Below are 13,802 nucleotides of genomic sequence, written 5' to 3' on the forward strand. Positions count from 1 at the left end.
TGCTTGGGATTCTCTCCCTCTGTCTCTGTCCCTCCCCACTCACACTTTCTCTCTCAAAATAAACAAACAAACTTAAAGAAAAAATCCGATGTCTGTCCCCATAGGAGCTGACACAAAATTTGGGTGAAAATGGAAGTCAAAGTTTAGCAGAGGGAGAAGCAGAGAGCAACTCCTCGTAATCTCACTGAAGACCAGATTCTGTCCTCATCAAAAAATGTTTTAAAAAGGAAAGAGAAGAAAATGTAAAATGGAGAGTCTATGCCGTATTGAAGCCTAGGGAGTCATCTGAATCCGAATTTCCAGAGCAGGAGCGAACGGTTCTGCTTGGCCTTGACGCTGAAGGAGTGAAGGGTGGCCAGGTGGCCCGGTGGGTCTGGATCCATCTGGTCACGTCTGACACCGTGTTACCTGGAATCCTTACACCGTCTGTCACCATGCTGTCGGAAGCACGCATTCTGGCCCCAACAGAGTGTTTCCCTGCCTCCTTGGTTTTAAAAGCACTTCCTCGGGGAAGTCAGAGGGGCAGCCCGAGAGGGGGGGTCTTGTGCCTTCGGAAGCGGCCTTCCTCGCGGGCCTGGAACAGCAGGCTTCCAGACTCCACGGCGCAGCTCGGGCTCCTGCTGTCTCTTACCATTACCGTCTCTGTAAGGAGCGCTGCCCGTGGATTTGAAAGAACGAGGTTAAATGAACATGAAAGAGGCCGGCCCGTGGCTGACCTTTGCTCTCTGGTATATGATCCCTCCGATAATCTGAGTGCTGTTGAACATGTCGTGGCCGGGTCCCATAGCGATGCACATGCTAGACTACAACACAGGGAGACAAGACGGGCTCTTAGTGAAAGAAGCAATTATCTCAAGAACGCAAAATCACAAGTGAATCTGAGCCAATCAGAAACCCAGTCAACGTTATATTGGAACACGTAGGTGACCCACTGGAAAAAAAATAAAAATCAGTGGATAAACCTGATTCTGACCCCAGAAAACGTTGACATTGACCAGATACTTAAATACTATAATTGAAACTTAAAAAGCATTTCAAGAAAATGCGGATGAACACCTCCTTAATAACCTTCTGATTTATCCCTATGGAGTTGGGTTTTCTCTTATTTGCAGTAAAAAGCATCCTATATGTGTATCAAAATAATCACAGTGTATGCCTTAAAATGATACAATGTTATCTCTCAATTATATCTCAATAAACCTGGAAGGAAAAAAGCAAAAAAAAAAAAAAATCCTACTGGATACACAGTGGAACACAGATGAAAATAGGTGATTTGCAAGAAAGAAATGTAAATCTCTCTTCAACATTAAAATACATTCAAGCCTGTGAATCATTAAATATACATTTAAACTACAAAAAGGAACTCCGCCTGTTCTGTTGGCAAAGACTGAATGCTCGATAAACCAGGCATCAGGGAGGCTTTGGGGAAAGGGTCACTCACACACTGTGGCTGGGGACAGGACTCATGGTCACCCCCATGGGAGCTGTGCTTTCCCTTGAACAGCAAATTCGCTCACAAGAATTTGTCCTAAGGTGAAACTCATACACCTGTGAAAATATGTATGACACACGTAGTCCGTTTATGTGACGGGAGGAAAAAAGAAGGGAGAGAGGAGGGAAGGAAAGAAAATATTCATCACGAGGGGATCGGTGAACTAACTTACGGTACTTAAAACTGAAAACTGTACCATTCGTTTAAAGGATGTTTTAAAGTGTATTCACTGGAGGGGCGCCAGGGAGGCTCAGCGGGTTAAGCGTCCAACGCATGAATTTGGCTCAGGTCATGATCCCAGGGCTGTGGGTTCGAGCCCCGTGTTGGGTTTCATGCTGAGCGTGAAGCCTGCTTGGGATTCTCTCTCTCCTTCTCTCTCTCTGCCCCTCCTCTGCTTTCTTTCTCTCTCTCTCTCTTTCTTGCTCTCAAAATAAATAAATAAACTAAAAAAAATAAAGTATATTCGCGGGAAATAAGAAAGCAGCTATAGAACAGCATTCCCAGCGTGACCTCGTTTGTGTACAACTGTGCGGACACGTAGGAGCGTGGAAGCCGAAAAGGCTGCCTAGTAGGATGTTCATTTAAGGTTTAACAGGTTAATCGTGGAGTTAGAGGCTGCGCATTGACCTGTTTCGTTTCCCGAACTTCTCAACATCGTTTGCATTGTTAACAAGTATATAGCTTTGTTTTAATGAAAGCTAGTTTCTGAAGTTAAAAAAAAAAATCTGTTGAAAGAAGCTACGCGAAAGCAAGAGATATGGCAACATTTGCCCACTTCCCTCTTTCTGTTTCTCAAGCGAATCACGATTTTGTTCAAAAAGGCATCGCTTCTTTCACAGTCAACAGTTCCATTCCCAGCCCAGGTAAGTCTAAGACGACCGTGGTAATTCCCTAGGCCCTCCCCAAGATTGGTCAGGAACCCCAGCCTGAGCCTGTCAGCACACTATTTCCCCTGCAACCGTTTCGGTCCAGGAATGGGTATGTACCTCCCGTGACCCAATCAGAAGGAAAAGAACTTTTATTCCATGGTTAGAGACGGGTTTTCTCTCTCTCCTGCCATATCTGGGGGGAGAAAAGGATATACCGTCCTCAGTACTGACTGCCATCTTGCAATCATGAGGGAAGCAAATCTAACAGATGGAATGGAATGGATAGAAAGAGAATTCTGTCACGGGAGAGGGTGTGATTCTGTGATAATTTTTACTGATTAAAAGTATTCTCCTTGTAGGAAAAAACTACAAAAGTGTATAAATAGAATAAAAACAATAAACAAAATCAACAGAATAAACCCCCCCTGTAATGCCATAGTAATGCCAAACAGAGAAAGTCAGGGTTAACAATTCAGTGGGTTTCACTTTGTCTTTTCACTACAATACATTTATTTTCAAAACTGCAATCATAATCAATATACAAGATTAAATCCTGATTTTCTTCCTTTTTAAATTTTTTTAATGTTTATTTATTTTTCAGAGAGAAAAACAGAGTGCCAGACGGGAAGGAGCAGAGAGAGGGAGACACAGCATCCGAAGCAGGCTCCAGGCTCTGAGCTGTCAGCACAGAGTCTGATCGGGGCTTGGACTCACGAGCCGTGAGATCGTGACCTGAGCCGAAGTCGGATGCTTAACCCACTGAGCCACCCAGGCGCCCCCCAAATACTGATTTTCTAAATCAACATTGTGTACTGTGAGCTTTTTCCCACATTCAATGTTCCAACACAGTACAGTTTGTTGGTACATAATATTCTACTGCAAACAGGTACCATAATTTATTTAAACGTTTCCTCTCTGAATGATGGAATTCAACAAGTAATCTTGAAATCGAATGTGAATGAATGATGTGTGAACATTTTGCAAAGGAAGAGTAACAAAGGAAGACTTTCTATACCAAACTGGTAATATATAAGAGAAAACTCTAATTGTTATGCTCTACTACCCGTTGGGTAGAATTGATGGGAATAGAATAAATAGCCCAGAAATGACATTTAATAAAAGTCATATCACAGGTGACATGTTCTATAAACACAAAGAACAAGAGCCCAGAAGCTACGATCTGCTTCTCACGTCAAGGCAGAAAAAATCTAAATGAACGTGGCAGGGAAACAATGAAATAAATGACGGTGTGGCCTAAAGAAAGCCATACTAATAATAGTAAGTCTTTAAATCTTGCCACACAGACCTGTGTTCAGCCCTAAAACAATTTTAAAGACAACAAAGCAGGTGGAAAACTCGAATCCCAGTCCCACTAAAAAAATCAACCAAAGAAGTTGTAAAATTTTGTTCGTGAATGTGTGGACAAGTATATAGGAAGAGGTGGGATAGTGGTAACTTCCTGGGAGGGGGGAGAAGGAAGGGAATGAAGAGGAACTCACTTTTTACTGCCTTCTAGGTTTTCCATGTTGTGTGAGTTTTGACAGCAAGATTTGTTGTTTGTGACTTTATTTTTAGTTTTTAATGTTTGTTTATTTATTTAGTTAGCTAGTTAGTTAGTTATTTCTGAGAGAGAGAGCATGAGCAAGGGAGGGGCAGAGAGAGGGGGAGACACAGAATCCAAAGTGGGCTCCAGGCTCTGAGCTGTCAGCACAGCCCAACACAGGGCTCGAATTCATGAGCCGGGAGATCATGACCTATGCAGAAGTCAGATGCTTAACCAACTGAGCCACCAGGCATGCCAATGTTTATTTAATTTTGAGAGAGAGCAAGCATGAGCAAGGGAAGGGCAGAGAGAGAGGGAGACACAGAATCCAGGCTCTGAGCTGTCAGCACAGAGCCCGACGTGGGGCTCAAACTCACAAAGTGTGAGATCGTGACCTGAGCCGAAGTTGGCTGCTAAACCGCCTGAGCCACCCAGGCACCCCTGTTGTTTGTGATTTTAAAGAAAAGAAAAAAAAAATGTTGATGTGTTTTGTGTGTGTGTGTGTGTGTGTGTGTGTAATGCTGTAGACTTCACAAGTGAGAAACATCTCAGGCAAGCAGTTTCTGGTACTAACTTGTGATATCAGAAATGCCAAGGTGAAATGTTTCAGACTGTCCAAGTTTGGGCAAGGGTATTTCATCTCTGACATTTACTAATTGCCTCACCATTCAAAACACTTAAGAGTCAATCCAATGGAGAACTAGAATTTTATCCAATCAAAATTTAGTGGGTGCTCCTGAGAGGTCAGTAGGCCTGGGTGCACTTGGGGAGAACACAATTATAAGTTAATGGTGAATACTTAAAATGCACATGAGATGCAAACACAAAGATCTCATGTCATAATTACCTACCCCACCGATGGGACAAGAGCTATTGGCGTTATCACAAGAGTCTCCTGTGTTGACACAATGCGGGCCAAGAATATTGGGGGACACATCTCCGAGGTTTGATGAAGCAAAGGCTGCTACATAGGGTCCCTGCCAAAAGAAACATCCAACTGCCTTTTATTCTTATTTCCCACAATGAATTCCATTAAAAACACAAACATTCCATCCACTCTGGTGAACTCTTCAAAACCATTTGAGCACAATAAAAGGAGGAGGTAGGACATTCTGAGAAACTTTGCGAAAAAATTCACATTGCAGTCAGCATACATGTTATCACGCTCGTGATATTCCAACGATCAATAAAGCTGTTTCAAATAGGAGAGTTTCAACTCTGCCACAAACAGAAACATTTTGACAAGAAACACAGCATACAACAACATGGTATAAAATGCTGACTCATCAAACTCCTTCCTGGTATTGTATCTGGAGCTGACAGGTCCCTTTCTCCTTGAAAAATAAATCTCCCTACTGGCTTAAAAAGAAAATATGAATCCAGATGTTTCTGTGGCAAAACTGAACCTAAATATAGCATTCACCATCCAGATCTACCTCCGTGTATCTTTTCTTTTAGCTCTTCAACCTGAAGTAACAGCATATAACCTCTTTGAGTGGTGTAAGACATTAACCTCAACCCAGCTGATCTAATTCTACCTTCCATGACTTCCATTTTCTTAGGGAAAGAAATAAGCAGGTATTGGAGATCATGTGTCTTTTTTTTACACCGAAAAGATAACTTATCTCAAAATGCCCCAGCCAGTGATCATAAATGGGAAGTTCCTTTCTTTTCCCTAAAATGCAGGCTAAAATGAAAAAAAAAATAGCATTTTATCAGTCAGGAGCTAAAAGATCACTATGAATGTTCATGGGGCTAATAACTTTGGTATCATTGCACTTTCTAGACATTTATCCTAGTCAAGGGCTTGGGGTTCTTATCGTCCTATATTCTTTGGCATTTGGGACTTGGACCTTAGGATCCAACAGAGCAGCCCTCCCCCCCACAACCGCTTAGCTATCTGTAGTCAGTAATTGACACAGAGCTGAGGAGATTTCTGAGGCACATGGACTGAGTTCCGGCCCCCATCTCTGATTCCATCCCTCATTGCGTTTCAAAGTTACGATAACAAGCCTGGTGGGTTAGGGTCGTCTCTCCCTTGGGGCTTATTAAAAGAAAGTATGACTAAACTCCTTAAAAGGAAATTCGCCATTAACAGGGAAATCTGGACCGCAGAAAAGATTCATCACCTGTCCCCTCCTCATTCAGGTTCTTAACACTACTCAGAAGGTACTTAATACTTTGATAGCTCTGAAGAGAAAAGTGAACATCAACCCGGTTGATCATATTCCCAAGCCGATCAAAAAGTATCACGTATTGCAAAAATCTTGAGCTTGTCCTTCCTTCTCTAACTAATTGCAACTTTATGAAGCTACAGATGTCAGCAGCATTTGACACAGTCATTGTTAATTTTTCTTCGCCTCTCAGGGAGGATGGAGAATTCTTTTTATCTAAGCATATTAGTATGTGACGTGCCTGATGACACCTTACACTGAAGATTTGAATCAGCTATTCTGAGCATTGTACAAATGAGGATCTAATGAATTAAGATGATGTTTTCAATGACCCAAATCTCACCTGTCCAGGTAGATATCCTTTGTTCTTCTCTTGCTCAAAAAGGTAAGATGCATAGCCCATGTTGTCACTATTGACAAGGTGATTGGTATTGTTCATGCTGACGGGGTGGATGGCAAACCAGCTGTAAGAGAAAAGGAGCCCTTGGCTCAGGAAGAGAACCAGGTGATGGAGTCAAAACAATGCCTGCGAGCTTTGGTTTTTCTCCAGCAGGAAACAAAACAAAACAAAAACGTTTTCAACGGTAGGCCTTTCACATTTAGGTTATTTCACTGATGATGAGCTTAGCTTACAAATAATATACTCAAAAAGTCTAGGCATTTACGTAAGTCAAAAATACAAAACTAAACGGTCAGCGATCAGACGATACGCCTAAAGCATTGTGTGGGTGCTGACCTTGTCCTTCAAGACAGGTGCACATAACAATGATTGAAGTCAACCCTATCTAATTCAGAAGACCTTTACGGGGACCCTGCCGTGTGCCCAGTTCTGAACACACTGAAGCTTCCTTACACCCAGGGTCAGACAAAGATGCAAACAAATGGCTTTAGTACAGTGTGACAAATGTTATAAAAAATAGGCATAAAGTGTTTGGGGACCACAGATGACTAGCAATTAATTCTTAAGGGCATTCCAGAGGGAAGGAACAACACAGTAAGCGCACAGAGGTGTGAAAGAGGCTGTTATGCATAATTTGATGTTAGCCGTATGCATAGTAATACCTGTTTAAGTATAGAGCCACAACGTCTACAAACTAATTTCACATCTGTTACCGTACTTGCACTTCACAACAGCCCTGGAGCCCAGGCAGTTATGACCTCCACCCGGCAAGGTGTCTCAGAGAAGCAAAATGGTAGCTCATTGGTCATAGGGGACCAAGACTAAAGTTGGGGTCTTGGGACACCTTGTCCAATGGCCTTTGTAAGATCGAACCTCCACGTCGATAAAAAAGATACAGAATGGAAGGCTGGAAAGCAAATTAACTAGAATGAATGCTCAAGAAAAGAGAGATGCTAATTCATGAACTTTCAGGCCCATGTAGGATTTGTAAAAAAAAAAAAAATCTTTGTTGGTTTAATTCTTTGCTGACGACTCTATAAAACATTTCAGCTTACATTCCTACCTAAGTAATATAGCTCATAAAACTGAACATTTACTTACTGACTAGGGATGTTTTTAAACATCAAGGTCATCATTCAGGATTCAGTTCTCATTGCCCAACAGATGTATACGTAGGTCAGAGATGGCCAGCACAAGGCCCACGGGGGCTGAGTAGGCAACATGGATGAGTTCAGCTGGTTGGTGCCACGGGGACCAGTGTGGGCTGTGGATACCCGGAGGCACTTGCATGGGCCTAAAGACTCTACTATGGGTCTACTAAAGACTCTACCGGAGGCACTTGCATGGGCCTAAAGACCTCTACTATGCAGCTGCCAAATGTTGCCTTATGAGAGTAAGCCAGAACTTCCAGATCTTTGATAAATCCATGATTTTGCGAAATATTTATCGATTTATGTTTCAAGTTTACTTATTTTGAGAGAGAGAGAGAGAGAGTGCACATGCGTTCACATGCACATGTGCCTGCCTGTGAGCAGGGGAGAGGCAGAGAGAGACGGAGAGACAACCCCAAGCAGGCTCTGTGCTCAGCATAGAGCCGGACTCGGGGCCAAACCCACGAGCCTGGGATCACGACCTGAGCCAAAATCAAGAGTCGGATGCCTAACCAATGAGCCACCCAGGCACCCCTCAATTAAAAAACTCTTGAGGAAGTAAATGGCGTGAGAGGAAAGGGGTGAAGTTTGGGCAAAATGGCTGAAGGGGAACGGGAGGCGCAGGTTTGCAGTTAGGGAAGGGGTACGTCACAGGGGTGGAAGGTGCAGCCCAGGGAACAGAGTCAATGGCAGTGTACCAGTGCCCTGTGGTGACAGACAGGAGTTCCGCTTGTGGTGGGCATAACACAAGGCACAGAATCGTCCAGTCTCTATGTTGTACACCTGAACCAAATATAACATTGTGTGCCCACTACACCCAAATAAAAAAAATTTTTTTTAATTAAAAAAAAAGAGAAGAAAAAAATTTTCATTAAAAAAGAAAGAGAGAAGTAAATAGCACAGAATAAAAGGAGGAGAAATCTTACCAATTAAGAGACTTAACATACATAGCCAACAAATGGAGTTGGTGGGCGGACTATTTGGATGCTGATTCAAATAAAACAATTATAAAAAGATCTTACTGACACAATCAGGGAAAACTGAACACAGACTAGGTTTTAGAGCATATCAAGAAACTATTTTTCATTTTGTTGGTTGGGATCATGGGTTATGGTTATATTTTTTTTCCATTTTTCCCTGATAGAGATATACACTGAAATATATGTGAGTGAAATGATTTGCTATCTGGTGTTGGCTTTTAAAACTCTAGAAAAGCAAGGGTGGCTCAGCTGGTTAAGCATCAAACTCCGGCTCAGGTCACGATCTCCCGGTTCGTGGGTTCGAATCCCACGTCACGCTCTGTGCTGACAGCTTAGAACATGGAGCCTGCTTCACATTCTGTGTGTGTGTGTGTGTGTGTGTGTGTGTGTGTGTCTGCCCCTCCCCCACTCGCACTGTCTTTGTCTCTCTCAAAACATAAGCATTAAAAAAGAAAAATTAAAACTCTAGCAAAGCAAAACAAAAGGAGAGGAGGGATGAAACAGAGTGGCAGAATAGTGCTAATTACTGAAGGTGGATAATAGTTACATGGAAACTCAAAGACTAATCGCTCTAAATTGGCATATATTTGAAAATTTCTATAATAGTGTTTTTTTTCATGTTGGCATCCATTTAGAATTTTTTTAAACAGTGTTGAACAAACCAATCACCAGCCTATGAGCTAAATTTGTTCCCCAAGGTATGTATTGCCCCCATGTAAAGGAACAGAAGATTAGGTTAAAGGTGGTTCTGAGCTCATGCCCTAAAGTTACTTGCAAAATTTCTCTTTTGAAAAAATCCTTATACTAGTTTCCTTTTTGCGGATATGGGTTTGCCTCCTTCTCCTAAAACTCAGGTGCCAGAGAAAATTCTAGTCAACTAGTGTTTTCCAGTTAGTTGGGAGTCTGTCTTTTTGCAGTTTTAATCCATTTAGTTTGGAAGGAAAATGGGGTGGTGGCCGTGACCTTCCCATGGCTCCCCAACCAGAACACTTCTGTCTAATATGATTGCCCTGAGGTCAGCCAGCTTCAGCCAGACTGCAATCTCTCTAGGGCAATCAAAGGAAGCCTGTGGAACAATTTTATCAACATGGACTGTCATGTCGCTCTGATGAGGTGAGGGATTTTATACACAGGATCTCATTTCATCCTAAAAGCATGCTTGGAGGCAGATGTTATCATTGTCCTTATTTTATGGCCAAGGAAACGAAGGCTCAGAGTGAGCCAGTAAGTAATCTGACCAAGGTCACACCCATTGTAAGTCAAGAAGCAGGTCTAAGAGTCCAGGTTTGTCAGACCACAGAGCCCAAGTTCTAATCTGCTGTGGGATACTGGCTCTGTCCCCTCCATTCATTCACCTGCTCATTCAATACACAGTTAATTTTGATTCTGTGCCAGGCACTGGAGACGTGGAGGTGAGCGAGGCATCATCTTGCACCTGAGAAATGCTTGGGAGAGGATGCGACATCTGAGCTGGGTCTTAAAAGAGGAGTAGGGACTCGGCAAAGGGATCACTGGAGAAAACTCATTTGTAGCAAAGGCATCAAGATGGGTTTAGAGGACGGACGGTCATTCTGGCCACAGCGTAACGGATAAAGGCAAGGAGAGATGACAACTGTTCTTCTCATTCAACCAACATGAATTTGTTAGCAGCAAGAGTGTGGTTGGCATCGTGTTACATGCTGAGGAACACACAGGGGGATCAGGTGTGTTCTCTCAATCAGGGGCCGACAATAATATCTGTAGAGAAAGCAATTGCTGAGAATTCTAGTCTGCTAATTAGACTTGAATTCGTATTGATTTCATGCCTTTATGTTCATTTATTTTAGGCCTTGGAAAATTAATTGAATTTGCCTTTCTCTACAAAACTGAAAAAACAAGCATTCGGAAAAGTGATGTGAATCTCAGAGTGAGAAGATGCTGTATTTTTCCTCCTCTGGCCTTTGAAATATGTGCGATTAAAATACCAGGCTTGTCACAGCGACCAAAGTGCGATGGGAACAGATGAGTATTGTAAAGATATGCAGAAAGGTCATCATTTTAATATAAGAAAGCGGCCCTCACAATTTATTTTATCTGCTCAAAACAACATTCTTCCAAGCAAAGTTCAAAAGAGTGAAGTTAGGTCGAGGTAATTTCAAAAGAAGTTAGAGCACAGATATAAACGGATAACTAACGTCCCTGTTAATAAACATTTCTAAATAATGATTACATCACAGCTAGGAGTCAGCATAATGTAATCAAGGTACCATGGAAGGTCCAGAGATTTGAGATTTTATCCTACTCCATAGCCAAGTTAGTTAAAATTTCCTAGTCTCTGTTTCCTAGGGATGAAAAATAATACATTTTGACTATGCTCTGTAAATCAATAAACAGCAGAGTAATATAGAATATTATAATCATTCTCTCCTCCTAGGTAATCGAGGCATTTTCTAGGGCCTCTTCATTGGGACACTATGCACTTCCTACTCTGAAGCAGAAAAGAAAAGCCAAATGCAAAATCGAGCTTCTTGAATATTCTAAAAGAGTAATAAACCCATCCCAAGTTCTATTCTCTCAAACCTGGGCCGCCATGTCCAGCATGCAGGTTGTGCCCTGCACAAAGATGAGTTACAAAGGGGGTAAAAGGAAGCTGAAATCCAACCCCCACTCAGCTCACGGAGCTAAGCACCTTGGCCCAGAGAAGAAAGCGCTTTTGTAAATTGTGCACCAAGGTCCTCTGTGCTAACTGCACCCCTCTCCACCCCACAACTATATGGTCAGTTAGTCTTTGACAAAGCAGGAAAGAATATCCCATGGAAGAAGACAGTCTCTTCAATAATTGGTGCTGGGAAAACCGGACAGAAACATGCAAAAGAGAGAAGCTGGACCACTTTCTTATACCATATGCAAAATAAACTCAGAATGATTAAAGACCTAACTGTGAGACTTGAAACCACAAAAATCCTAGAGGAGGACGGACACAGGCAGCAACCTCTTTGACATCAGCCATAGCAACTTCTTACTTGACATGTCTCTGAAAGCAAGGGAAATAAAAGCAAAAATGAATGTTGGGACCTCATCAAGATAAAAAGCTTCTGCACAGCAAAGGAAACAACCAACAAAACTAAAAGACAATCTACGGAATGGGAAAAGATATTTCCAAATGACATGTAAGAAAGGCTTAGTATCCAAAATACATAAGCAAGTTATAAAAGTCGACAGCCCCAAAATGAATAATCCAATTAAAAAAGTGGACAGAAGACACAAATAGACATTCCTCCAAAGAAGACCTCCAGATGGCCAACAGACACATGAAAAGATGCTCGGCATCACTCATCATCAGGGAAATGCCGAGCAAAACTACAATGAGACGTCACCTCACACCTTGTCAGAACAGCTACAATCAACAACACAAAAACAAGTGTTGGTGAGGATATGGAGAAAGGGGAACCCTCCTGCTGGGAGGGAATGCCAACTGGTGTTGGTGGGAATGCCAACTGGTGCAGCCACTCTGGAAAACAGCGTGGAGGTTCCTCAAAAAGTGAAAATAGAACTACCCTACGACCTAGCAATTGCACAACTTGGTGTTTACCCAAAGATTACAAAAACATGAATTCAAAGGGATACGGGCACCTGGATATTTACAGCAGCATTGTTTACAATAGCCAAGATATGGATGCAGCCCAAGAGTCCACTGATAGATGAATGTATAAAGAAGATGTGATATATATATCTATATATATGCATACATGATACATATGATATAGATATGATATAGATAGATATGAGATATATACATATATGATATACATATATGATATAGATATCTATATATAATGGAATGTTACTCAACAATAAAAGAAAAATGAGATCTTGCCATTTGCAATGACCTGGGTGAAGCTAGAGAGTATAATGCTAAGTGAAATCAGTCAGTCAGAAAAGGACAAATACCACATGATTTCACTCATATGTGGAATTTAAGAAACAAAACAAACAAGCAAAGGGAAGGAAAGGGAGAGAAAGGCAAAGCAAGAAACAGACTATTTTTTAATGTGTATTTATTCATTACGAGAGAGAGAGAGAGAGAGAGAGAGAGAGAGAGAGAACAAGCAGGAGAGGGGCAGAGAGAAGGGGAGGCAGAGAATCCCAAGGAGGCTCCAGACCCCGACTCAGCGCTTGAACTCACGAATGGTGAGATCACGACCTGAGCTGAAATCAAGAGTCGGACGCTTAACAGACGGAGCCACCCAGGCGCCCCAACAGACTCTTACCCATAGAGGACAAAGTGACGGTCACCAGAGGGGAGGTGGGTGGGGGATGGGTTCAACAGGTGATGAGGATTGAGGAGGGCACTTGTGACGAGCAGCGGGTGATGTATGGAAGGTTGAATCACTATATTGCACACCTGAAACTAATGTTACACCATACGTTAACTAGCTGGAATGTATATTAAAAAAAAGGCTTACAAATAATTCTCAATCTTCCTTTGGTTTTTAGCTCCATTATCACTTCCTTAGGGAAGCCTTTCCCAGTCTCCCTTCCCGGGTCACATCCCTTTAAGACAATGCCATGCACCTTCCTTTCCTGGCACTTAACCCAGTTATCATCTTACACATATTTCAAGGACTGTTTGGATACCTCTCGTCTCTACCAAGAGATTATAAATTCTCTGAGGGCAACAACACCATCTACTTTTGCCCATCAGTGTATCTGTAGGACGAGCTCAGTTCATGACACATATGTTCTACACCATTTAATACATGAGTAAATAAATCGATGATCTCTGGAGAGAAGAGGTTATATCTGCATCTGAGAAATATGGAAATTGAGTCTCTGAGAACTTAAGGGACTTGCTCAAGGAACACAGGTGTGGGTATTATTTGATTCCTGATTTCAGGGCCAGGAAAACCACCATTCCAAGGACTGGGAAGTCCTGCGTGGCACCCAGTAGGTCTCCGGTGCGGACTCGCCAAATGAAGAAATGAAACCAAAGGTGAAGGTAGGAAAGAAGAAATTGTGGACCTCAATATGGTTCCCAGCATGAAGAGAACAGTTTTGGCTGCAACACTGGGCAGGTCACGTCACCTACCTGGCCCTTAGCTGAGCTGTGAGGCAGATGACACCCATGTTCCACCAGTCAGAGATTCTAGGCTTCCAAACTCCTTATGCCTTGGGATTCTGCCTCACAGCAGGCACCTACATCTGGTGGCTGAG

At 42.4% G+C, this 13,802-nt stretch overlaps 1 protein-coding gene across 2 annotated transcripts in view; it reads right to left on the bottom strand.

The window, feature by feature from the left end:
• The window catches only part of ASAH2 (N-acylsphingosine amidohydrolase 2), an 85,544-nt gene that overhangs the window by 25,449 nt on the left and 46,293 nt on the right, over positions 1 to 13,802 (bottom strand). For both annotated transcript variants that reach the window (XM_043596148.1, XM_043596147.1), the window contains exons 9-11: positions 6,422 to 6,542; positions 4,756 to 4,881; positions 717 to 803 (exon numbers count right to left, since the gene is read on the bottom strand). In XM_043596148.1, the coding sequence (XP_043452083.1) occupies positions 717 to 803; positions 4,756 to 4,881; positions 6,422 to 6,542 (334 nt within the window). The remainder of the gene's footprint in view (positions 1 to 716; positions 804 to 4,755; positions 4,882 to 6,421; positions 6,543 to 13,802) is intronic.

Source organism: Prionailurus bengalensis, chromosome D2 (assembly GCF_016509475.1).
Source record: "Prionailurus bengalensis isolate Pbe53 chromosome D2, Fcat_Pben_1.1_paternal_pri, whole genome shotgun sequence".
Taxonomy (NCBI): Eukaryota; Metazoa; Chordata; class Mammalia; order Carnivora; family Felidae; genus Prionailurus; species Prionailurus bengalensis.